This window comes from Zootoca vivipara, chromosome 2 (assembly GCF_963506605.1).
Source record: "Zootoca vivipara chromosome 2, rZooViv1.1, whole genome shotgun sequence".
NCBI classification, from domain to species: Eukaryota; Metazoa; Chordata; class Lepidosauria; order Squamata; family Lacertidae; genus Zootoca; species Zootoca vivipara.
The window spans coordinates 97,239,767-97,267,254 of record NC_083277.1 but is presented as its reverse complement, the minus strand read 5'-3'; the positions used below and the strand labels follow the sequence as shown (position 1 = coordinate 97,267,254).

At 42.2% G+C, this 27,488-nt stretch overlaps 1 protein-coding gene across 1 annotated transcript in view; it reads right to left on the bottom strand.

The window, feature by feature from the left end:
- Window positions 1–27,488, bottom strand: part of RPTOR (regulatory associated protein of MTOR complex 1) — a 321,297-nt gene that overhangs the window by 153,244 nt on the left and 140,565 nt on the right. Inside the window, exon 7 of the mRNA XM_035104148.2 lies at window positions 21,983–22,042. Within this exon, the coding sequence (XP_034960039.1) occupies window positions 21,983–22,042 (60 nt within the window). The remainder of the gene's footprint in view (window positions 1–21,982; window positions 22,043–27,488) is intronic.

The window sequence follows — 27,488 nt, the reverse complement described above, 5'->3', positions numbered from 1 at the left end:
CTGCTCTTCCTCGGGAAGTGAATGTCTTGGGCCACCCTGCTTTCTTGTGGCACATGACTCTTCTGAAGTCAGAGAAGCAAGGTGTAATGCAGTCTAGAGACTCCCCTTCTCTTCCCAGTAAACTTCCAGCGTGACTCCCCTTCCCTCTGCAAAATTACCATGGGTCTCCATTTCATGTTCTTAAAGAAAGAGAGAACAAAGTGACACTAATCAATTCCTAACTTGGCAGCTTCCCAAGTAACAATCTCTAGCCCACACTGTTCACATCCCTTGAGGCACTAGCACAGATTCACAAGCTTGAGCAGTTGGGGTAAGAAATCAATTCAAATCCCTGCAAACAGTGAAATGTTTACCCAGTGACCCTTTCGTCAGTGAAGCAGAACTGACAGTAGCTCAAAGTAAGTTTAGAAGTTGATAAAGCATCCAATGATTCTGCAATTAGTTTGCTGGAGATTAGAAAGGCTATATCATGAGATAGTGTTCATTAAATGCTTAATAGACTGTGCATTCTCTACAAATCACTATTGTATATCAAAAAGTGCACATGCAACAGAATGAACAACCCCCTTTACTGGTAGAACAGGTTCCATCCACTCAAGGGGACAAAATAAAAACCTGTGCTTTAAAAACCTCTACACATTTTTGGACAAACAGGCCACTGTCAGTCATTAAAACTGCTCACCCTTCTCTTCACTATTCTGCTATTTTGGGCAGGAGCAAGGTTACGTTTTGCTGAACAGAGGCACTGATTTTATAATGACCGATCCCAGTAAGCTGTAGGAAGAAATGGAACTTTTTTAAAAAAACACACAGCATTAACAGAAAGATTTTAAATATATATTAATGTATAGACATAGAGCTAAAATAAGCTCCTGCCCCAGCTCTAAGCCCCTGCTTGGGGGGGGGGGGCAGAGTGGGATTTACACTTCAAGCAGAAGCAGCTCAGATTTGGACTAAATTGAATGTCCAAAGGAAGGATCTCTGCAAGTAGGGGAGCAGCTACTGTATGAACCTTCCTTCCTTCACTTTTTTTGAGGCTGTAGCAGAAGAGAGCAGCTATCGAATAACCTTGACCAAATAACGGTACACTCCTTCCAACAAGCCTGCAGTTTCAGGAGGGACACACATGGAACTGTGAGAGAGGAAAGGGACACAAGCCTAGCCTAGCCTAGCTGAATCAATTCTGATGATCAGTGGTGTGAGATGTCACTTCCAGATCACCCTCACATCCTAAACGCATTCTTAACATTTTACAACGATTTGTGGTTTTTTTAATGCATGAAGGGAGCTGCTCAAGCCATTTTCACCAACCCATAAATTGAAAGGAGACAGCCTCGAGTTTGCATGGATTAGCTGCAGCCCACTTTTGCTGTGCAACTCTACTAGAACTGAAACTGTTGCTTGCAAACGTCTTGTTCCATGATAACATGTAATCAGAGCTATTACTGTATTGCAATAATATACACCAGATTTTGCTGTGGAATCATTCCTTAAATAGATGCACCCAGATGATTCAAGTGCAGAGAGTCCACCTCTGTTACAGAGAATGGTTGATGTGTATGTTTACACTACCTTAATGATCCTGCCCACTCACTCCTGCATTCCCCCAAATACTTTATGTCAGGGGTGGCCAACTCCCGAGAGACTGTGATCTAATTTCAGAATTAAAATCTGGCAATGATCTGACCCCACATTTTTGGGGTTCAGGTCAAAGTTGTTGAGGAGGAAAGCCCTGTTTTTATACGAATACTTTCTTGGGAGAGAAGTTCCGTTGGGGTGTGTGTGTTAAAGGCAAGGGTCAAAGGGGAAAAGTCACTCACAATAATATCGCTTTGAATGAAAACAGCCACAGAGAGAAAGCTCTGTCTTCCTTTCCACTGATCAAACAACAATGGGGGCAGGGCGAGGGGGCAAGGGAGCCAGACATCGACCCACGATCTGACAAAACCTCACAGGGATCTACCAGTAGATTGCGATCGACTTGTTGGACATCCCTGCTTTATGTCACTAACATGCTTCTCGTAGAATTGGGGAGTGGGAGAGCAAAAAGCAAACTCATTCAGAACTTGCTCCATGCTTTTATATCAAATGCTTGTGACCTGGCTCAGAGCTAACACAGCATGGCATCTTTCGGGATACTGTTTTCTCTGTTGAGAAAATCTCAGAGATTAGCAGTGCTAAAAGCATGTGAAACATGCATTTGGCTTGGTTAATGTGTGAATGCAGAGATAACAATGTAAATTTACCTCATTACAATAATATGCACTACAATGGCTCTTTTTGGAATGCAATAAAAAGGCAGATGGGAGGCTATCCTGGCGTTTGCAGTTTAAAATGGCACAGTCAAGCACTTTGCTGTCAGAAATAAATCTCTTTATAGGTTGGTCTTGTACTATTATAGCACTGTAATCAGTGCAACCATCTCCGAATGGACCAATTAAACATCACACAAAGATGTTCTTAGAGTTTAATTTAAGCAAAATCTCATTTGTTTGCAAAACTCTCTTAAAAGCCAAAGAACAATATTCCTTTCTCCAACAATTATAACACCCTCCCTTTCAGTTTGGCAAGCAATATGGTTCCTCAAGTTCAGGGCCAAGAAATTTTTTTGGGGGGAGAGAACACAAGATTATGAAAGCAAACATTTCAAATGTGTAGCGGCCGGACGGGACCCACTTTAAAATTATTTTGAAATGCAACACCCAAGAAAAGCTAACCACCCACTGAAATTTCAGTAAAATCACTTAAACTGATTTCAATGACTACCCAGTATACTGTATCACATAATACACTTTAAACAACCTCAAAGGGAATGCAGCACTGTCTTACTTAATCTCATTCAGAAGTCACTGACATCCATAGTCAGTAAATCAAGAAGGCTAGCTACATATAGATTGTTGTTCGTATGAAGGGGGCGGGATCTTGGATCTTGGGCTCAACATCAAAAAAACTAAGATCATGGCCACTGGTCCCATCACCACCTAGCAAATAGAAGGGGAAGAAATGGAGGCAGTGAGAGATTTTACTTTCTTGGGTTCCGTGATCACTGCAGATGGTGACAGCAGTCACGAAATTAAAAGACGCCTGCTTCTTGGGAGAAAAGCAATGACAAACCTAGACAGCATCTTAAAAAGCAGAGACATCACCTTGCCAGCAAAGGTCCGTATAGTTAAAGCTATGGTTTTCCCAGTAGTGATGTATTGAAGTGATTAAGAAGGCTGATTGCCGAAGAACTGATGCTTTTGAATTATGGTGCTGGAGGAGACTCTGGAGAGTCTCATGGACTGCAAGAAGATCAAACCTTTCCATTCTGAAGAATACCATCTTTCTGTCCGGACACTGAGGTCCATCGCTGAGGGCCTTCTGGCGGTTCTTCGCTGCGAGAAGCCAAGTTACAGGGGACCAGGCAGAGGGCCTTCTCGGTAGTGGCACCCGCCCTGTGGAACACCCTCCCACCAGATGTCAAAGAGAAAAACATCTACCAAACTTTTAGAAGACATCTGAAGGCAGCCCTGTTTAGGGAAGCTTTAATGTTTAACAGGCCATTGTATTTTAATATTTTGTTAGAAGCCACCCAGGTGGGTGGGGTATAAATTATGATTATGATTATTATCATCATCATCATCATCATCATCATCATCATCAAGTTTTTGTGTTGTTGTTTTTGCAAAACAATATGGCTGCTTCTAAAACACAGCATGATACAGTTACATGTATCATTTGACAGCAAATTACAACTGGAATCTATGCCATACTCTGACATACTTCAGCCTTCAGAAGAGAAACGTAAAAGTAATCTAATTTGATTTCTCACCATGAGAATGTCTATAAGAAATTCTTGTTTCTGCTCCTGCTAAAAAAAATGAATTAGCCTTAAGTCACAGTTCTCTATGAGCTTGTATTTTTTGAAAAAAAGTGATTTACAGTAATTACCTCTGCAAAGCAACATCAGACTGCCCCCCCTTATGCTTCTGAAGTTCAGCTGTTCAGAATATCCAAAGAGAACATCCTAGTCAAGTATATGACGAGTGGGAAAGGAAAGGGAATTGATTTTGTTTCCCTAGATATTACCTTGTCATTCACAGGAGAGTTTCTGACACAGAAGACCAAGTAAAATGCATTGGCCATGGAACAAGAAGAAAGAGGCCAGATTGACTGAAGCCATAAGGTACACTTTAATTATGCTGCTTCACTTCCATTTTTTAGCAAGTGTTCCTGGCCGTCCTCTCTACAGAGCTCAAGTTCGTTGGAGACCATTGAGAGGTAACAACTATGGAAATGTCAGGGTCACTGAACAGCTTGTGCCAGGTGCCACAGACAAAAGATCCTCTTTGAAAACCTGGCAACTTTGGATGATGCACACTAATAATTGTAGAAGCATCTGACATCAACAAAAAATGCCTTTCTTTCCTTTATCTAGACACCACAATTGTCCTGGCTTCATTTGCTGCTGTATGTATAAAATGGTAACAGTTGCACAATGCTAGAGGTACTTAACCCAAACCAGCAAATTATTCTGATTAATTTTATCAGATGCATCCATACTAAGCACTGTGCATGATTTAATAACCTTCTGCTAGAACTTTTATCTATTTTTCTTTGGCCAATTTACAGTCCCTAATGCCATTCACACAACAGTTTATGGTCAGAAACTTGGACTAGAAATCTGATGTCATGGGACTGAGGGCTTCTGGGACTGAAGCTAGTAAGCTAACAGGGACCATGTGCACTCAGGACACAAAGTCCTTGGGGGGCACAGAATGAAGTACAGACAGTAAACAAATAAGTAGAGGTGGGAAACATCAGCCGCTGCAACTGGCAGACAGTGCGAAACCCGTGGAGTGACTAGGCCTGGTATAAATTCCTTCAGAGTATTGTCTTCTGCCTGAGGCACCTCAGGCTTCAGCCCCAGCAACTAATTTTAGGGCCTAAGGGCCAGAGAACATAAGGATGGCATTCTGGTATGAACACCCACAGTACCACCTCTGATACCTACCTACACTGAGAGAGAGGGAGAAAGAGAGGGAGAGAGAAAGAGAGAGAAGGGAAGGGAAGGGTTGTAAGGTCAGTAGTAGAGCATGTGCAAAAAGCCCTATGGGCAGGGCTAGGAAAAAATTCCTACCTGAAACTCTGGTGTGCTACTGCTATTCTGTATAGACGAACTTTCCTGGCCCATCAAGCCCCTAGTGATTTTCGTGGTGGCAGCAGAAAGAAAAAGTGGTGTTGAGAATTGCCCCCTTCTTAATTATTGATTCAATCATCTGCTGGGTGAGGAGGGGGTGATAATCCCCTTTAGTTGGGGATTATCATGGATTAGGTTTTTTTTTGGGGGGGGGCTACATGTTTGTCTGGTGTGGGCAAGAGTGTGCAATGGCAAGTGACCTCCAAAGGGGTGGCCAATGATGAATGTGACCCTCATGTGAAAAAGCAATCACCACCCCTGGTGTAGACAATACTGTATGGAGCTAGATGGCTCCGTGGTATAAGGCTGTGTCCTTAAGATTCTGCAGGCTCTTTGCCAGATACACACAGGGCATAGTGGACTAGCAAAATCAGTACTAAGCCCACACTACTACTAACTCCCCAACACATAGCTTTTTGCTCACTTCCCGGTTAGTACTACAGCAACTGTAGTCTAGAGGCAGCCTTAATTCTCTGCAAATTGTGCTGAAGAATAAGATATTTGCAGCTTCTGTCTCCAGACTTAAATCAGCACCAATTTATCACAGGATTCCAAGAAATATTGAACTATAGAGTTCAAAAAGCAGGTACTTCAGAATTCTGTAGTAATACTGTGCTACATAACAGCTAAATGAAAACCTGACCCAAACCTAAAATCAGGGGGGGGGGGTAAACTAGATCTGTGACAATCATGGACCTGGCCAGCAGGAATTATATTCAGAACAGCTGAGGAAAGTGCCATTTTGCCTATAGGCATTTGTACCAGCTATATTCATGACAATGATTGTTTAGTTCACACAATCCATTTGTACATGGGAATGAAGAATGGCCATATGTTAAACAGTATATCGTATAATCCAACTCTTAGTGGATAAATGTGGATCTATTAAAGCTACTGAGTGCATATATATTATACAGTAGATCAGAAATTAATCAACTATGCTTTGAAAGCTAACAAACATGCCACATTCCGTGGTCTCTGCAACTGTGTTCTCAGCTGGCTTCCTTGATTTTAGAGCAACAAAAGAGTTGCTCTTCCCTCCCCTTCTTTGCTGGGTATCCTCAACCCCCGCTACTCTCACCCTCTATTTCTGTGGGTCGTCTCTCAATGAACTGATAGGCTTTCAGTACCACTTATAATACGTAGACACCCCACTACACCTTTCTATTGTTGTCTCTCTGTCCAACAGGTATTTCTGTGAGAATGTCCCCTTGATGTCTCAAATTCAGAATGACTGGACTGCTTATATTCCCTTCCAATTGTTCTGCTCCTCAGTAACTGTTACACTGTGTATCTGAAGAAGTGTGCATGCACACAAAAGCTTATACCAAGAACAAACTTAGTTGGTCTCTAAGGTGCTACTGGACAATTTTTTAAAACTTTTTTTATATATTGTTACACTTTGACATCATCACCATCTTTCAGATTTCTCCGTTGCTTTTGCTCACCATATTCACTTTGTGCCATAGCTCATTCAGCTAACACAGTGATGCATGCTTGACTCCCACTTTGATATCTGCAAGCACGGTAGCCTTTCCTTATCACACACGAGTTGTCTCACCTCCATCCGTAACACTGCTTATTTACATCTCTAGTCATTCAGTTCATATGATACCCCTACTCAGCTTCCCTTTCGTCTGCATTCAGCACAAGGTTTGTCTTTATCTTAAAAACTCTGCATTTTTCAGTGCTTCCATGACACAACCCCATATGTGATCTTCACTCCTAAAATTCCACCGGCTACAGACACCAGAATGTTTTCTACACTCAGATGATTTTGTTCATTTTCTCTGTCTTCTCCTTGTGCTGTGAACTCCCTCCAGTAATACATATGTGGTTCCATCTTGCTGTTTTCATTAGAATCGCTCCTCAAAACCATGCTTTTGTACAGAGCCTTTAGTATGACCCCTTAATCGCCTTCTCTTCCAGAAACAAAGCCTACCTTCCTGTAGCTTCATGTGCTGACATTTGTTGCTCATTTTCCCTTTCTCATCTATCCTACAACATCTTTTCTTATCTTTCCACAGTCAACATACAGATCTCTTGGGGACAGTGGCCTACCTTTGTTTATTTTGTACCTCTGTGAAGCCCTATATAAACCAACAGTGCTGAATTTATACAACAAGAACCACCCCCACCGCCAAAGTAAATGTCAAATTAATGTCCTTTTTTCCTCTAAAGAGGGTGCTACAAAAATAAACAACCCTTAACAGATTTTGGCTGCATTTCAAAACCTGCCCCGAACCTATCTATGCTCCACAATGGCCAAAGAATTTATTGTATAGGAGCCCCAAACTTGAAAGCTTGTTTTCAACCATGTCATTTATTTATATGAGGAAATGGAACAGTGTTGCCATGAAAACCATCTTGTTGAATGCGACCCTTATTTTGCGTATACAATAGGCTCTTCTCAGAGCCTGGCTCCCTCTGTAACAATGGCAGTAAAACTAAGTGCACCATTTCAACTAAAAAAACATTGATTTATTGCCAGACATAAACCTTGGAGAACATCATCCACAAAGTGCCTCCTCCTTGAACCCCAAGCATTAACAAGGCAGGTTTTATACTGGACATTCACCATCACTGCCCCCCTAGCAGTCAAAATGTAAACCTGTAAAATAGGTTTAGGGAAACTTCTACTGCGTTTTATTTAAAAGAAATTTACCAGCTTATTTAAATTGCCCTTTATTAGTCATGAGACTTGAGGGAGGTGCCCTCCCAAGGATAATAGTATTTCAGATCACTTGGTTTTGAATTTATCTTAAGTATGAATGACTAATTAAGGTAATAAGCTCCCTGGGGCTGCAAGGTTGTTGTCTATATACAGCACTTATCCCTTTGGCGTAATTAAAATATACTCCCATAGCTAGATACCCTGAAGAATGTTACATTTATATGCAAAAGGGGGAGGGGAGTCTGCATAAGGCACATAATTATCTAGTAGGAAACATACTACCGTACTAATAAAGAAACATCTAGATACAGGGGTCTATGGAAGTGCACACTCAATGGGTGACAAGCAAGATAACAAAGACGCACCAATAGGAATGACAAACTGTATATCCAGAGTCTATTCTCATGATCTATCCAAGACCTTCCTCCTGTCCAGGGGTGTCCCCGGACCCATTTGGAATCTGTAAGGAAGCAATTACTCCCCACTCCAAAGGAGGTGCCATTTGTGATGACAGGGGCTATGCCCATTACAGCTGCATGAAACCTATTTTCAACGGAATCTTGCAGGAACTTGACATGAATGTCCTGGTAGGAACTTGTAAGAACTTAACAGCAGTGTCATTTAGAAGACAAGAAAAACCCTCCTCTTTAGGAAATCTTTCAGCTTTGTGTTTCTCATTTTTTTGTGGGCTTTAATCAGTGGCGTGTGGTGAAATTTTTCGTAGGGGAGCAGCTAGGGCCAGAGGTGCCAGCTTGCAAGGGCAATTGAGAAGGGCAACATTGCACATGTGAGCATTGCTCCTCCCTCCCTAAGCAGGGCAGAAGCTTCCCAGGCTTTGGGAAGGAGGCACCGGGGCAACATGACTAGCCTAGTTCCCCCCTAGTCCAGTGACTGCACACCACAAGCTTTAATCTATTTTAACTATTATGTGGGTTTGTGATTGCTTTTATTTTTGTGATCTGCCTTGAGTTGGGTCTTGCCTAAATGAAATTAACAACAACAACAACCATCACCCCTACCTCCACCCACTGGCATTGATCAAGTGGTTCTTCTGTGCAATCTCTTTGGGGAAAATACATTGCCCTAGGCACTAGTAGTTAGCACTGCTGATTCTGCAGTGGTATGCAGCAACTGAGCACAATGCATGGACTTTTCAGTTAGCACTACAGAGAGGACTGTTGTCCTTGCAAAGCTCATACAAAATGTTCTCTGCAGTCACTGCAGTGGCTAGTGCAGGTGTACTTAGAACTACAGTGGAACACGAGAAAAACATTCCTAATTTTGATTTGCATATTCTGTTTACTGATGGATGGTTGGACACCTACTCAATACTTTTACTGTTTATAGCTAGCCAACCCTAAGCAAAAGCTAACCCAAGAAAAGTTCTGGTATTTTAAATTCAGTTTTGTGCCTGGCCTTCCCCTCCAGAAGATGCTTCTAATAATGACAAATTGCAAGGAAAATAGGCTGTGCCAAAAAAAGGCGATGAAGGAACCCAGCAAACACTGTTTGAGCAACTGACCCACATATACATTTTAATCCAATTCAGCAGAGGTGAAGTGCTGAGATCTTAGACAACGACATCCCTCAGCCTACCTTCCAGATTTGCTATGATAAAAAGCAATGCTGCTTAATTAAGCACCTCTGATGGTGTGCAGGAGAAATTGGTTATTTCGTAGCACTGCAGTATGATTTTCACATTTTCTCCCAATTACCCACATTGTTCCTCCTGTGCAATCTCTGGGGATTTTGTTTTCCCCATTTCATCTCTAAATTAGCTCCTGTTGAATCATTACTCATCTTATCAGTGACTGGCAGACATTAATGAATTACTGATTTCCAGCTTGCCCCCCTCCATGATAGCTATAATAGAAACAAAGGGTAATTTTAGCATCAGACTTGTTATTTTGAATAATTTTAGGAAAGTGAATTTTGTGCTGGTAAAAAGTTACTGATTGACAGCATTAGATAAGTCCCCACTGAATAGCTCAACTAGCAGTAAAGCTAGTGCTCCTTAATGTTGAACTTCACATCAGTACAAGCATACCAGCTTGACAGATGGAATAATCCCCCCATGCTGTTCTGGGGGTTATTCCTCCAGAGCTAATTTCAGGGGGTACAGAGGGTTACAAGCAGGGAGAGGAGAGAAGGAAATGCCTCATTGTTCCAGTGGAAGCAAGGCTTCTGCAGATGGGGTTTGTTAGTTGCAGCCTGCCCATTGTAGTTATAATATCATGCTACTCATGTTTTGAATTGCTGCGAGCACAAATTCATTTTGCAAAGAAAAGGGCACAACTAGCGGACAGCAATAACATCTTTGAAGCTTTACTGGTAATACTCAAAATGTCCAACATCTCAAAAACAAGGATATTTTGGTCACTCCGCCAAAGGACTTAAAATAAATCCACATGGCAGCTCCAGCAGCAGCGGAGGCAGCATTAACAACATGCTCATTCCGCCAGGCTGCTGGGTTAGCTTGGATAATGAGAAATTTCATCTCTTCAAAGAAGGTGCAAGGTAATTTGTTCAAAAAGTCTGCAGCTTAATTGGAAAACAAACTCCTTCTCAAGATTTTAAGACAGCTAAATTATGAATTACAATAGACATGTGTTGCCTTAACTGCCAATCTAAATCTTGTCTTCAGACTACTGAAGAAGAAAAACACGTGTCCTTTATAATTAATACATATAATACATATAACAGATTAAGGTGAAAGAGGTTCTTTACATATTAAATTTTGAGGAAGCTTACTTCAAACAACTTTTAATGAATATATCTCCTTTTTACATTACAGTGGTACCTTGGTTCTCGAACTTAATCCATTCCAGGAGTCCGTTCTACTCCTGGAACGGTTCGAAACCAAGGGGCGGCTTCCAACGGGCTGCAGGAGTTTCCTACAGTCAAGTGGAAGCTATGTCGGATGTTCGGCTTCCGGAAAACGGTCACAAACCAGAACACTTACTTCCGGTTTTGCGGTATTCGGGAGCAGATTTTTTCAGGAGCCAAGTCATTGGAGAACCAAGGTACCACTGTAGTATACTTTGTCCTGATCTGGCTGTTTCCAATTGCCAAGCTACTGCCCTGATTCCTACAAACTATGGATATGTAGATAAGGTAAGCTTGGCTGTCTGGTACTAATGTTGCAAAACAAAAGGAACAAACTTTTCCTACAACTGGGACCAAAGGAAAGAAAGGTGCCCCAATAACTAAAAATTTAGCCATGATTCCATGCAACAGAGAGAGCATTGTAAGACTAGGCTCATTCCAGGCACCTATGCTGACAACTGATATTCCTGTGGCTCACGTTTCTGCCAAGCCCGACTGGTTGTTTCTCCAAATTTGCAGTGCTGTCATTAATTCCCATTTCACCTTCACAGGATTTCAGAGGATATGTGAAGGCAATACAAATTTCCAAAATTACTTACGGTAATTTTTGATTTTTAGTTCACTCAATCCCAGTCCCTCTGAATAAGTCAGTTGCCTACTTATCTAGAAACAGTGTATAATTTGCTTCCCCCCATGTTTGAAGAGGCACAGCTGGGAACAACTGCTTCAAAGTTCAGTGAAATGTCCAAAGGATATGCTGAATGATGAGTCAGATTTCTAATCTATCCTACAGCAAAGAGAAAATGTTCCATGGGCTGTAGTGGCCACAGTAAAAAGATCAAAAAGCCAAACCGCTCTTTGATCTTGGGAAGATTGACCCCCCACACACATCAACTTCAGCAAAACCCTTTTTGAAAACCTAAAATAAGAGTAAAATAATTATCAAAGTCACTGCAAAGCAGAGACCATCAGCTCTGAACCACCATGGTAAGGTAAAGGTAAAGGGACCCCTGACAGTAAGGTCCAGTCGTGGACGACTCTGGGGTTGTGGCGCTCATCTCGCTTTACTGGCCGAGGGAACCGGCATACAGATACCGGGTCATGTGGCCAGCATGACTAAGCTGCTTTATTGCATGTAATCCACCAACATATCACAGATACAATACAGTATTGTAAAAATAAATATTGAAACAAATTACAGCTACAGGAATAGGCTGGGCCCATGTGTGTATTCTCCTATCTTTGCAAGTAGGCAGCTGCTATTTCTATATGATGTGTTGTTTTTAAATTTCATTCTTCCACGATCAAACTTTTTTGTGATATTTAAATTGCAGTAGATGCATTTAGGGGAAAATATATACCATGGACAGCTACAAGTTATAGTGCATGCTGCATATGAAACCTGCTGAGCCATGTAAGTGCTGTACAAAATCAAAATGATTTACTGCTAGCGTAGTGACTCTGTTAACATTAGGTTTTTACACTGCAACCTTTCATAGTGTCCGTTTAACTCCATTAATCTTTAAAGAAGGCTCAAGGAATGTTTTGGTGCTACTGATTACTTCAGTGGCCCAAATTTTGGAGGGGGGTTAAAACAAAAGTAGCAGGTAAAAATCACTCCTTTCCCAAAGCTGAGCTTTCCTATGCAGGCTAACATACTTTGACACTGGTTATTTCATTGCTTAACAAGCTTCTATTGCTGCATCCATGAGAATGATTGGGAAGAAACAGAAGTTGCAAGTGTCCCAGGTGGGCTAAAATTGATGTTGGGAGAGAGAAATCAGTCTTGTCTGTTTTAATAAAAAAGAGTTTTAGAAGGACTTCTTAGTTCAATCTCTGGGGTTTTTTTTGGGGGGGGAAGGGGGGGAATGACTGCCATAAGGACATACAGCAAGTCCCCCAATTACACAATAAATCCAGTTTGGCAAATGCCCTGACAGCTTAATCAATACTTGGTGGTTTAATGATGAAGCTCCTCTCTTTGCTCTCAATGTACCATTTGGCAGCCTTGAGAATATTTTCTACCATAATGGCTAATTATAACACAAAAATGCAAAAGAAAGCTGCCCAATTTACACAGCATTCACTGCAGAAATACATTTTCTGTTGATTTCATTGGTTCTGACACATACCCACACCAACACCCACACCCCTGAGAAAACCTTCAATTCCTCTGTCTAGAGAAGACCACTATAAAAACACAAATGCCTCTTTCCTAGTAGGATAAGCACTTAAATTATGGACAGGATGAGATAAGATAAAGAAGATGGTCTAAAGCAGCTCTTTCATCCTTTTAACTACAGCTGCTCACTTTATTGATAACATACTATTATGAGTTTGTGGGTAACTGGACCCCCCTTCTAATTTCTGATTCCCCGAAATTCCTGGGTCTTGTGGGTGTTTAATCTATGCTTGCACTAATGAGATTGCCGAAACGCTGGATTTAACAGTGTCAACCCAGTTTTTCCATGCTCAGGGTATGGACAACCAAAGGAAAGTAATGGGTGATTATCAATGCAAAGAGACTGTGCCAGCCAGGAAATGGAGGGAGTTGTTCCCTGAGCTCTGAGATAGTAAGCAGAGTCAAAAGGGGGGCAGTTGTTAAAGATTGCAGTGGTGATGGTGTGACCAAAGGAAAAAGCTTTTCAGTCTGTTATACATAGCAAGCTGAGCAGAGGGATAGAGAGGCTTGTTTGTTTGTATTATTTCCTTCCTTCCTTCCTTCCTTCCTTCCTTCCTTCCTTCCTTCCTTCCTTCCTTCCTTCCTTCCTCCCTCCCTCCCTCCCTCCCTCCCTTCCTTCTTTCCTTCCTTCCTTCTTTCTTTCTTTCTTTCTTTCTTTCTTTCTTTCTTTCTTTCTTTCTTTCTTTCTTTCTTTCTTTCTTTGATCCAAGGCTGCAGCAATGGAAGAAACAGGACCCTCTTGGACTATAATACTTTGAACCCCTGCATCATAGGCTCAGGTCGTATGTACGTGTAAATAAACCATATATCAAAAAGATACCACAGTCTCCACTGTGCCTCATTTCCAAAAGGAAACACAAACCCTCAGTTAGCACTTGAGGCCCCTGGAATTTTGCATGGTTCTGAGAGATTTATTTTTTTGGGGGGTATAACAATACATAAGGAGGTGAAACTGCTACAGCTCCACAAATACTTTAAAGCTAACTATTCTAGTCAGAGCTAAATACTTAATAATCAATCTTTCTCCTGTCCAGGTGCAAGAACCTCCCTTCCCTTCAGGAAGATTGTAATCAAATGGTAACTCTTTCAGTCTCCATCATCACCAACCCAGGTGCCACCCAAACAAGTGAACAATGCTGCTGGAAGTGACCCAACTCCAACATGATTGAAGAGTAGGTGCACTTATGCATTGAAGCCAAGAGGTACAGTCTCAGTACCATTCCCAGGTCCTGACTCTCACAATGCCCTTGACATGCCGCCTCTTCTTCAGATAATGCATAGAACCTCAGGTGAGAAACACAATTTGGCATCCCCGCACAAACATGAAGCGTATTTTCCCACTGTTATCCAGCCCTGTGCTCACCATATTTAGTAATGCAATCTCCCCACATAACACAAGAAAAAACAATCACCCCAAGTCTCTAGTCAAGGAGACTTCAGGGGAAATTATTGCTAATTCAATATGGATATTGGTGATCCCTGAGGCTGTGAGACTTCAACATTAAACAAACAACATTCCATGCAACAATGAGCTAAATTCTGTCCCCCAAAATGGAATTCTGGTGAATTAAATTATGTGTTTTTAATATTAATGTGTTGTAGTTAAGAACAAGTTGTAAGCCACCCTGAGCAGAAGGAGATACAGATATATAAATATTTTAAATAAATGAATTAATTTACACATTTTTTCCTGTGTGTAGTTTCCTCTGTTGTTTTCACTGTTTTGCAAGACCTGCTTCTGCTATTTGAGGAGCAAGAGAGGGGTGATGCATGAAACTGTTCCTCACCCCCTGTGAATCTTACTCAGCAAGTCCTCTGGCAACAGACGCACTTTCAATCACATCTTTACTAGACGCTTAACTTGTTCTCTCTCTTTCTTTAGGGAAAGCTGAGATTCTTTGCTGTTTCTTAAAAAAAAACCCACTTCCATAGAATACCAATATACACAATGCCTGGCTGTAGTCTAAATCCAAGACCTGCTTGCTGTTCATATCCAAACAAACAAAAAGATTTTTATTCCCCATTCCTGAGCACAGGTCTACCATATACATCTTGCTTTCAAGCATGACATGTTCAGAGACCTCAAATGAGAGGGGAGAACCCTGAAATTTTAGAGAAAACATTCCTGTACTCAAGCTTACTAAGGCGTCACACTCATCACACATTTTTCTTCTTCAGAGGAGGAGGGCTATTAACACATGCATTGATGCCCTGGGAGGTTGTTGCCTGAACTGATTACTTATTCAAACTATGAATCAGGAATACCTACTCTATTGTGTTCCATTATAGCAACTAGCCTGAATAATCTGGAATTGTGTGCACACATATATAAGGTGGCTTGATCTCACGACAAAGAGGGAAGTCCTTAGTGCATGGTAGACTATAGAAATGCACTTGGGATGGTCCCTAATGTCATTGCTTAAATGTGGCAACTGTATTTGAATCTGTATGGATTACATACCCTACAACATTCCTCAGATGAAAACAGGGACATTTCTCACTCCCCCACAACTGACCCTCCTCAACCCTCCCATTTTTGTGTGTCCCCCCACCTCGCAGAGCATTTCCTCCACCACTACACCAATGGGGCACAGCACACATACCCTCCACCACCCTGAGAAAACCCCTTAATCCCTATTTTATGTTATTCTTTGGTAGATTTACAAAAGCACACACACCAATGTATAAATTGTAGAAAGGGGCTCTATCAGACTTGGACACACAAACCATAATAAAAAAATAATCAAGACTCCTTGCACTCTGCTCCCCTTCTCTTCCTGCCCAGGGCAGCCCTGTTCTCTGCCTGTCCCTCAGAGCCAGCGTGTCATATGGGGCTGAGACTTGGTGGCCTCTACTCCTTCTCACCTGCTCTCCAGCAGCCCAGTGGAGGGTGCCAGTAGTGGCAGCCATGCAAAGGCAATGGGATGCTCCCTCACAGCCGTCACTGCTGCTGAGGACAAGCACCAGCTCATCCTCCTCCCTGAGCTCCACAGCAGTGGCACTGGCAGGGGAAACAGGGACATTTCAGGATCAAATCAGAAGCCAGGATGGAGTTCACAATTCTGGGACTGTCCCTGGAAAATAGGGGCACTTGGAGGGTATGGGATTAATTACCCTTTTTGCACTTCATAAGCATAAGGGTGCAATTCTATACAGTCATACCTCTAGAAACAAATGCTGCGGGTTGCGTACAACACGGGTTATGTACGCGCCGAACCCAGAAGTAATGGAATTGGTTACTTCTGGGTTTTGGCGATTCGTGCATGTGCAGACGCGCCGAATGACATCACGCGCATGAGCAGAAGCGCTGAATCATGGGGGGAGCATGTGCAGATTTGGTGCTTCAGGTTAAGTACTGCTCTGGATGCGTACAGGGCTCCGGAACGGATCCTGTTCGCATCCAGAGGCAGCCCTGTATGCATCCAGAGGTACCACTGTAATCACTTTTCCAGGAGTAAGACCCACTGAACTCAAAGCAACACTTGCCCTATAGCAAGTCAGATCAATTGTACACCCAGTATGGATGCTGACAAGCTTTTTGTAAACCACTTTGACTTTTTGTAAAATAAATAAGCAGCTGCTCCCCAGGGTTCCTGCAGCCCTACTTGTAGATGCCGGGGTTTGAACCTGGGACTTCTGTATGCAAAGGAGATGCTCTACCACTACCCTTTACAATAGGTGCAACTTACTTTTGAGCATAGGATTCTACTGCAAGTGTCACATCCTGCCCAATATGGGGAAGCAGAAGCTGCTGTCTCACTGAAATATATGATTACTGAAACCAACTAACTGTTATTGGAAAAACCTTCCCTGAGCTGGCTGAACTCCTCAATCGCAAGACAAGAAAGAGGGAGGTATGAATCAGTTGCCTGTAAATGCGGATTATTTCAGGATTGCAGACATTTCTCCCTCAAGCCATGCTCAGCTTTATGAGTTATTTAACAGCACATATTTTTAATTCTACAGTCTGAAATACAGATTGCAAAGAAAAATTTCCTGGAACAGTCAGAATACAACACCAATGCAGAGCATGCAGTATGCGACCTAGATTACTGTGATGAAAAATACATGAAGCATGCTGCAAACAGCAGGAAAAATGAATTCTGATGTGCTCAGTGGTGGTATAAGAGAAACAAAGCCTGAAAAATCTACACAGCTTTTAAGTTATGGGCCAAAGTTCATATGTAAAGCAGTCCCCAAGACAAATGAAAGAGCTGCAGTCACTCTGCTCTTTTCTTATTTACTTTACCAAACAGATTTGCAAGCCTGACTTAGCAGCAATCTTCTTTTTCAAATGTGGCGAGCCAAAGAGATTTCTCTTTGTCTTTTCCCACATAATCTGTCATTACCGAGAAGCCTTATTTACCCTGCCAGCTTCAGTCAGTCTGGGCAGGATCTGTACTAAGCAACAAGCAGTCTCTGTTCTACATATTAGCCTGCACTGAGCAGGTCATGCAGTATCAAATCCAGGTCTAGGTATCCAACAGCAGACCAATCCAGTTATTTTCTTGAAGAGCACAGCTGGGAGCAGACAAAACTTTCCATGTAAGATTGTTTTGATTCATAAATCCTGAGCTTGCTTTGAATATTGATCTACCCAGTCAAAAACTTCACAGCTAATTTCTCAGATGGTGTTCATATGGAAGCGGGAAAGGGAGAAGATAAATGGAAGGGTTGTTCTGTTCCTTGCTCATCTGCCAAGCCACTCAACACATTCTCAGCACACTGCTTTGGGAGTGAAAGAGGGCAATGGGGGGGTGACTATTTTCCACTTTATGACTGACCTTCCTACCCTTTTCTGGTGTTTCATGCAAATATTACTCAATGGGTACAGACTGCACACTGGCTGTCAAAATGATAGGTGGAAAAGCAGTGTTTCATATAAGTCACTGTGAATTTGAAAGCGCTCTCATACTGAAGAAAGAACAGTTATGGCTGGGCTTCCAAAGCTGCATTTGAGAAGATGATCTTGTTATTACAAGCATCCAGTCTGCAAGGGTGAACAAACGTTTCCCTGGCTTGGTGGATGCATAGGGGATAGAGACTCACTCACATACACATGCAGCTTGCATATAAACCTTTAATTGTGCAACTAAGTACCGGTATGAACGCATCACAGACATACAGCTCTTGTATACTTGTAAATGCGGTTTTTAAAATTTTCTGGTCCATTAAAAATGCATTTTACCCTACTTTCTAGATGCCTTCAAGTAAAAAGGAATGCTCCAAAGGCAGTGCTAGGGAAGAAGGTCTAGCACAGGGCTCAAACTGGGTACATTGGCTCAGGCATGGGCCCTATTCTTAATGTACCCCTGCAATCTCAGGTGGCAGTATGGTTCCACTTGAAAATCCGCACAAGTCTGACACAGCTTCATTTTTGTCAAGCACTATTCACAGAAGATTTACTGATACTGAAGTAGATAAAGCCATTAAGGCGACAGCTTTCCATTTTGGAACTTGTTCTGGAACGAAATGGACAAATTGTTCGACAGAGATCTACTTGAGCAAATCAGCAAGGCAGAACTTGACATTTTAGATAGGGCAATCCAATCTTCACTGGCATTCTTAGAGGTGCGCACAGCATTAATTGTGGTCTACAGGGTCGACTACCAGTCAGTTCCTGGTGGGATGCCAGTTTCTTCCTTCCTTCCAACCTCAGAATGGTGATGCTAGGGCAAATTAGTGCCCAGTGGCATATACAGAGAGGAAGGTCTTCACACAAACACACACACCCGTCCTGGGGTAGGAGGATATACCTTCTACTCCACGAGCACTGGTGGTGGCAGCAGCAAACAATACAGAGAACAACCGCTGGGTTCCAAGGCTACAGGGAAATTATGGCCCAGCAAACTTCATAACTGGGTAGGGATGTGAACCCTGGTCTCCCACATCTTAGTCCTGCACTCTAACAACTCCTCCATACTGGCTCTATCTCAAATAGCAATGGTAAACCAATTAAGATGGCCTGCCAGTGGCTGCAGCTCTGGAGAATCCTCTTAACTAGAAAACAAAGAACAATAATCTAAAGTGGAAATCTTCAACAAAAGATTCTAATGTCACACTTAAAAACAACAGCAACAACCCAGAAGATTGCGTAATGCAAGGAACTAAATTATGCAACAAGAACATGCTTGTTCAATTATATTACTTTGTTGTAAGTCTTTTAAACTGAATGAGAATGGTGACAGGACAGTGTCAGATGCAGCAGAAGAAAGGACTGGGAAAACCAGAAGCACAATTTTTGTGGCAGAAAATTGCCAGGAAAGTTTGGACTACCATTTAGAAACATCTGATATTTCTAGCCAGTTATCTGCTACGAAGCTACTGAGTCTTGGAAGATTTCGGCTGGCTGCTAAGACTTGGTGCTTATTGTGTTGCAGTCACAGCTATTTCCTGCAGAAACTCTTTGAAAACTGTGGTATTTTGCATTAGCTGCCAAATTCTGCTGTGAATATCTTCTTTTTACAATAATAAAGAGAACTGAAAGAGGGTTAGAGCAACTGTTGTATCTTAGGATTCCTTGGCAAAGCATTTCAATTATGCCTATGCACCTGCACCCCTATTCATTACAATTATAATGCATTTAGGTGTCTTCGCTACAAAATTTTGGCCTTGATAGGTGGAATGGGTGGGTGCGGGGAGACTACCGTAATTGCTTTTGAAGAGGCACATCAGAAACCTAAATGAGTCCACAATATGTTCTTCCCATTTATCTTGCTTGACAAGGAATGCTTCTAAGGGAAAGACATATTGAAATCAAATTATCTCTTATTAATTGCTCCCACTCAATTGTACTTTGATACAAAATAAGCAGTATAAGGCAAAAAAGGTGCAAATCATCACTGAACCAAGATTCTAAAGAGCCCATCTCTTTCTGCACCAAAGCAACCTACAGGAACACTGCAAAAATGCACATTGCAGAAGGTTTTAGTTTTTAACCTTTCCATATTCAGGTCAGGGTTGCATAAACCGAACCATATTTGGGGAAAGAAAACCATGTCTGTTTTTTGTCAGCTTGCCTTAAAATGGGAAAGTATGTTTTTATGATACCGTGCAGCCCAAAAGAGTGCAGCTAACCAATGCAAAAGAATAAGCTGTTGTTTGTCTTTTCACAAGTATTTGGCAGACATTCAAGATGCAGGAGGAATTTCAGACGTTATAAGAGAATGATTGCAGTGGCTGAAAAGAGTTGTTGCTTAAGCAAGCACAGTGCAAACTTCCTTTCTGCATTGCTGCAGCTATGCAACCCACATCATGATCTGTGCCAGTGCACTTCATTAGGCCTCCGGCAATGCCATGCTACTCCAGTACTGGATAAAGGGCAGAGCTCTATCAATGCATATTCATCTGCAGGCATGCTGCAGTGCCAGTAATATCAGCTCTTCTTAACCCAAGCTTTCAGAAAGTACTAACACTGCACTATCTCGCTACTTAACACTTTCCAGGCACCTTTGCATACTTTAAAGGCTGGCCATTTTCCAGAGGCTAAAAGAAATGTGGTAGGGAAACAACACAACATCACCCCACCAAAATCAATTTATTTCAGAGCATTGCCTAAGAACATATGGTACAAATTTCCCATAGATTGGCAAGCAGAAAGTTTGGCAAAATTCTTGTACAAATTCCTTAATGTCAATATGAACCCCTTTAAGTTCTGTATTTAAAAAATCACAACGATCATAAATATTCAATTTTCTTAAACCTCTTCTATGAGCGTTTAATAAAAATGTTTAAGCCTCCAACAAATAGTAGCTTCACTTTCTTTTTTTTAATGGTCAATGTCGTATTGAGCTATACTTTGCAGTAATAACATAAAAGGACAAACACTTTAAAGCTGCAAACAAGCTAGTGTATGTAATTTTGAATCTCTGTGCATTTGACAAGTCAAAGGTAGTCTAACTGAACAATGCTAACCCTGTCTGAGGAGCCATGGGCTCTAAAGGAGGAAAAGGCAATGTACACCAAGCCCCAGATCTTATGCTGGTCAGGGTGGAAGGTTGTGGGGAGTTTTGCTGTGCCAAATCCAAACTGATGCCACAGAGGGACCTTAGAGCTTCTTGTGGGATTCATTTGCCTTTGGATGCAGCAGATACAAAGCTGGAAGGGTGGCTAGCCAGTCACCACAGTCACCACAATACTCAAGACACAATAAAGTGATGTTGCCAAATAAACAATCCTCCTGCTACCACAGCACTAGGAAACTCTCCTACCAATATGATTAATGGGTTGTATCCAATCGGTGCCCCTCTGCTGACAAAAAGCTATTGGATCTAGGCAGAGCCTTAGCACAACAGGGACAGAGGCAAACTTCAGAGGTTCTCCCTCCCTTCCCGCAGCTTCCTCCAGGCAACCGCCAATCTGCTCCAGAAGTATGTGATACCCTTTGCAGTAGCATGAGAGGTGGTGTTGGGGCTGTTGGGAGCTGTGAATCACTGAAGATTGCCTTGGTCTCTGTTCCGCTGACAAAAGGCCGCCCAAAGAGCTGTCCAACATGAAACCGTATTGCATGCCCAAAACAAGTGTGCCTTCCCTGAGGGCAAATACAGATAAAAGAAGACCATGCCCCTCAGTCACATTTTCTTTTTGCAATAATAAAGAGAACTGAAAAGAGGGTTAGAGCAACTGTGGTGTCTTAGGATTTCTTGGCAAAGCATTTCAATTATGCCCACCCTCCAAAAAGAATACTGGTAATGACTGCAGAGGTGGATAGGGACCACCCTGCAGCTGTGCTGTGCTTCCTAACCCTTCTTTAAGGCCAAAACACACAGATCACCACCACCATTTTGTTGACTATAAAATGTAGCCTAAAAAGAGAGAAACACAATTGTGGTATGTATCAGGCTTATCTCCTCCTCTTTATTTTACTTAGTCTCAGGATACCTAGCTCTGCTTTGGCTCATGTCCCTGTCCCTTTCAGAAAATAAATAAGCAGGGATCTGACCTTTGGGGGCTGCCCTTTGGCTACAAAACAATCTTTGTATTTGTGAGGTTGCTTTGACGAAACAGCCATATGGGATGGACACACTCCAAGAAACCTGAGAATCTCCAGTTAAATAAATTGGAAAAAGTAAAGTTGGGCAAGTAAGAATCTTTTAAAGGTCTCCGAAATCGTGCTTACTTCTCTATTAAATCCAGCGTGACTCCCGGTACCAGTCTCACACTCTTCTGCATGCAAAACCTGCAGATGAAAAAAAAGAGAAAGCATAAGTAAATCATGCTAATTAAACCTATAATGACAGGCTACCCAAAAGGTTCCATGGCAGTAATTGAGTTCCTCATTATTAGAATGCTTTTGTAAAATAAAAACAAAACAAAAAGTTTGCTACAGCATAGCAGAAAAGAGTGTTTGCTGCACTTGTGATTCTGCAGTGGTTTCCATCATTAGTGCCAAGCCTTCAACTACCACAGTGACAAGTTTGGAAGAGGAGGAGAAAGTTCCGGTCATTTGCCACAACTTCTAGGGAGCATGGACAAAGCACTGAATAAAACTGAACTAATAGAGTAATGTGGTTTGGTAGCTGGAGTTCCCCAGAGAACAGATGCTGAAAGAAGCAGCACTGGAGAATGAGTCAAGAAAGCAATGCCTTGCTAAAACAGCTCCATTAATAGAAGAAGAGTTTGCTGGGAAGGGACCAATAGAGCATTTATTGCAATTATTCCCTCCAATTCCAACAGTTTAACCTATTCAGTCCAGACAATAGTGCACCACACTTGGAGTGAACAGATGCTTACAAATGACTCAAGCAAGAAACACGTAAGATATGGCCTCCAGCCAAAGATTTGGCAAGTTGTTTCAAATCAATATGAACTTCATCTCTCTCTCCTGCACCTTTCTCTGATGCCCTCACTACTCTAGAGCACTTCTTCCAGCCAGTACAGTACAAGAAAATGTCCGGGTTCAAGCCCAAATGGAAACAGCAACTGTTACCAAGAGGACCTCACTCAATGGTGAGAAAGATGAATTCTGAACCTTCTCAGGGTCACATCATCTAGTCTCACTTCATATTCTCCAGGATTAAAGCCTGAAAACAAATTTCAGGGTTTAGCACAAAGCAAGCCCTGGTTCCAGCTCTCCTTTACTGTACCCCCATTCTCCCAGCTTCCTTTTGCCTGCTGCCAACTCAACCTTCATCTTCTACCTTTCCAAGACCCATGTTTTCCTTTATTTCCTTTTGTTTGCCATACCCCTCCATCTCCATAGAATCAAAACCGTTCTGTTAGAGACCCTTCTATCTGCTCAGACCTTTTGTGTGTGTTACATGTTAGGGCAGCTTAGCTAAATACTGCCAGCGGCTTCACCACCTTTGCCAAATACCTAATTGCATTACAATATACATATTGATTTCTCACTTCAGTGTAAACACAGCAATCAGAGCACTACTTCTGTTCTTTAGTGTTTATTTTACACTAGTCATGCACTAACTGCTTTACAAAACATAAAGCTGATGCCATTCCCGTGCAGAAGACATGAAAAAATTGTTAAGTGGCAGCTTCTCTCTGTCACCAGAGGTATGTGTTTCCCTACATTATAGAAGTGTGTATCTACTTTGCATTAATGCATAATATATTGTCCCTGCTTTGACTATATATCACCAGCTCTGACTATATATTCCATACCCTTCCAATTTTCCTTCTCATCTGGCTGACCTTGAAATGCAATAAAGTATTTTTGTGAGTGCAGTGATGATCAGTATACATGATAGGGCCTTTTAATTTTCTTATCCATGTGCATCTTTCACCATATCATTTTGTTTCTTATGTCCAGTGTTAGAAACTCAGATATATGAGCTAATCTCCAAATGGCACTTTAAACCTAGGTTGCAGTCACCACAATGGAATTTCTAGGCACCACTCCCCACCTAGTGGCGGCTGCTGCTATTATTATTATTATTATTATTATTATTATTATTATTATTATTATTATCGTCATTATAAACAAATCTCAAAGGGGTTTACAAAATAAATCAAAAATCCAAAGTAAAACAAATTCAAGCTTCAAGGAAATATTTCAGATTATTCTCTAAGTGACATTTTGCTTTCCCCAGTCGCCAACCTGACATCCAGAGATCTCTGTATGATCATAATTGGACCTGTGCCAGACACAAAATGTGCCTTACACCTGGCTAATTTTGAGCACTGCTTATGTCTTTGGTTATATTTATACACGTTTCTTGAAAAAATAATTATTATGTGTTGTTTTTGACAGCCAAAACTGGGAGAGGAAAAAGAGATAGGATGCAGACAAATGAGTAGTGAGGCTAGGAAGAACCAAGGCTGGCTGCTACAACAAGTCACATCCATTTAGGGAAGGGAACATAGCTTAGTGGAACAGCATCTGCTTTGCATGCAGAAGGTCTCATATTCAATATCCAGGTAGGGCTGGGGGGAATCCTGGTGTGGTGCTGCCAGTGAGTGTAAACAGGACTGAGCTAAATGGACTAATGGTCTGACTCAGTATAAGACAGCTTCCTGTGTCCACGCCTATAGTTTTCCTTGATTGGTTTCTGATTCCACAGTACCAGCACCCATCTAATCCATGCTTTCCTCTAACACCATCCATTAAATTTCTGCCTTCAACCTACCACTCTCTACAGTGAAGAATACCAAGCAAAAGAATGTAGGTAACCTTTGGCCAGGATCACAAATGATGCATGTTCAATGTCCTGAAATTTCACTGCAACGTTGACAAGGATCTACTAATTGATATGCCGCTATAGGCACTGCCAAATGGTAAAGACCAGCCATTTGATGGTCAATGACTCAAAGAGGGCATAGTATTTCCATGGAAATCTTCCATCACCTATGACTTTAACTCACTCAGCTTATCTTTTGAAATCTGATGGAATGGCACTAAAAAGGGCACAACAGTTTCTGGCCGCTGTAGTTCCATTCCCTTTTATTAGGGCCCTTGCAGCCTCTTCCGGGCTATACCTCCAAGGCCTCAGGATTGAACGGCAGCCACCTGCCTCAATCCAGACAGCCCTTGTCATGAGCTACCAAAACCTATACCTCGATTCAGTAGGCTTTTGATTAGGACTTGCTGGTTCAGCTGTGGCAGGCCTCCCATGTACCTAATGGAGTGGGGAAAGTGACAATGAATGTGTCAAGTGCATGATTTGGTCTTTCTTTCTTTCTTTCGTTCATTCGTTCTTTTGTTCTTTAAAAATATGGTGCACATCTGGGGTCAATGATATTTTCACACAAACTCTGCGCATTAAAAAGCTGTCCTTTTGTTCTGCCCCTCTAGGGCACTGAACAAAAGCGTATGAGCAGGATGTAAATAAAGCTGATTTCAGAGATTTCAAGGGGGCTTTCAGCTTCTTGAAGGAAACATAATAATGAATCAGGTCACTCCTGCTTTTGATTAGTAAGGAAAACACCCTTTCTGGGGCATAGTCAGTTCACCATGGTATTCAGCATAATGGCACAAACTCAGCAAGCACTCGCAGCTTTCATGTTCAGAGGGCTGCAACTGCCACAGGTCTGCTATCATACTTCAGAATACAAGGAAATGCTCTTAGTGCTCTCCTTTAATGAGTCCTTGCTGTCTCCATACTAAATCTCCACATGGCAAACTATAGCTTATACCTGCCACTCTGTTAGGGACACCCTGCATTTTCTCTCAAGAATAACAAAGGCAAAACATTTTCCTTGTGTTCCTTCTTCATCCACAGCTACTTCTGAAACAACCAGCTATGAAATAAAACACTGATGTGCTAGCATGACAGGGGGAAATGAAAAAAAGTGTTGTATAAATATCGCAGTAAACATGGGTGACTTGGAAGGCACACAGAGATAGCACCCAGAAAACCCTCAAGATAAAACCCTATACTGGCAACGTTTTTGTTTCAAACTTCTTAAACAGTACACCAAATGAAACGTAGAACTTGCCTTTCAGACCACTTATCTAGAGTACTTGAAAATGCAGACACTCAGCAAAAATTAAATTCCAAATGTTTCTTTTTACTAGTCATCAGTAAGTGCCCATAGGGAAATAGGACTGGTTAAAAGAAGAAGAAAATAGTAAAAGTCAAAGTACTGAAGAATACAGGGGGAGGGAGAAGGAGTAAAATATATAGATATGGTTGAAATCAGAACCTCTTGGTTCAAATCTCTACTCAACTATGAAGCTCACTATTTGTTTTTGGGGAAGATGCAGTACACTTTTGCCCACAATGCAAAACCAGGATATGAATGATTGGCATATACCAGATGACAGCTACTTTGTTCCTCCCACCGCAGAATTCAGCATTTAAGCATAGTTTCCTGTTATATGTGTGCCTGGAAACTATGGTTAACAGCTTCAAAAATAAGTCAGGATAGTCATGGTTTGACATCCTGCGTTATTTTTAAGCCATTGTTCATAGGGTGTTAGGGGAGGGGTAGTACCTGTGCTATGGGATGCGGGTGGCGCTGTGGTCTAAGCCACTGAGCCTAGGGCTTGCCGATCAGAAAGTCGGTGGTTTGAATCCCCGCGACGGGGTGAGCTCCCGTTGCTCAGTCCCAGCTGCTGCCCACCTAGCACTTCGAAAGCACGTCAAAGTGCAAGTACATGAATAGGTACTACTCCGGCAGGAAGGTAAACGGCGTTTCCATGTGCTGCTCTGGTTTGTCAGAAGCGGCTTTGCCATGCTGGCCACATGACCTGGAAAAACTGTCTGTGGACAAATGTCGGCTCCCTTGGTCTATAGAGCGAGATGAGCGCCACAACCCCAGAGTCATCTGCGACTGGACCTAATGGTCAGGGGTACCTTTACCTTTTAGCACTTCTGGTGGGGGGACACATTGTACTCCTTCTGCGGTAGCTTGTCCACCTTTGGTCCCCATCCTGCACTCAGCTGTCACCTGTGGCTCCAAGAAGCCACCAGCACACGACAACAGCCACACCCCAAGAAGCGGCTTCAGCTGGCTGGCTAAACCAGGTGAGGGTAGCTGATGGGTCTCAAACCCTCAGTGAGTTAAGGACTTCCCTGCATGTGAAGACAAGTTCTGGTGGATTGAGCAGATGAAAACAATAGGGGGTCCAATGGTCGAGAAGGCACATGTTGTAGAGGAAAATGTGGAGCAGATGGAACTTATCAGCCTAGGGAGGTAGTCACCTAGGAAAAGGAAAACTTTGACCCTAAACCTGGCTTCCTCAACCTCAGCCCTCCAAATGTTTTTGGCCTACAACTCCCATGATACCTAGCTAGCAGGACCAGTGGTTAGGGATGATGGGAATTGTAGTCTCAAAACATCTGGAGGGCCGAGGTTGAGGAAGCCTGCCCTAAACCTCTGCTGCCTTGCGGCTATATCCATTCACAAGAAAGGCTTCAGGATTAAACCTGGAGGAAAAATCTATATCCATTGCCTTGTCGGATATAGACACTGCCTGAAGGAGCGTCTCCACCCCCATTGTTCTACCCGGACACTGAGGTCCAGCACAGAGGGCCTTCTGGTCGTTTCCTCAATGTGAGAAGTGATGTTATAGGGAACCAGGCAGAGGGCCTTCTCGGTAGTGGCGTCCACCCCGTAGAATGCCCTCCCACCAGAAGTCAAAGAGAACAACAACTACCAGACTTTTAGAAGACATCTGAAGGCAGCCCTGTTTAGGGAAGCTTTTAATGTTGATGGATTACTGTATT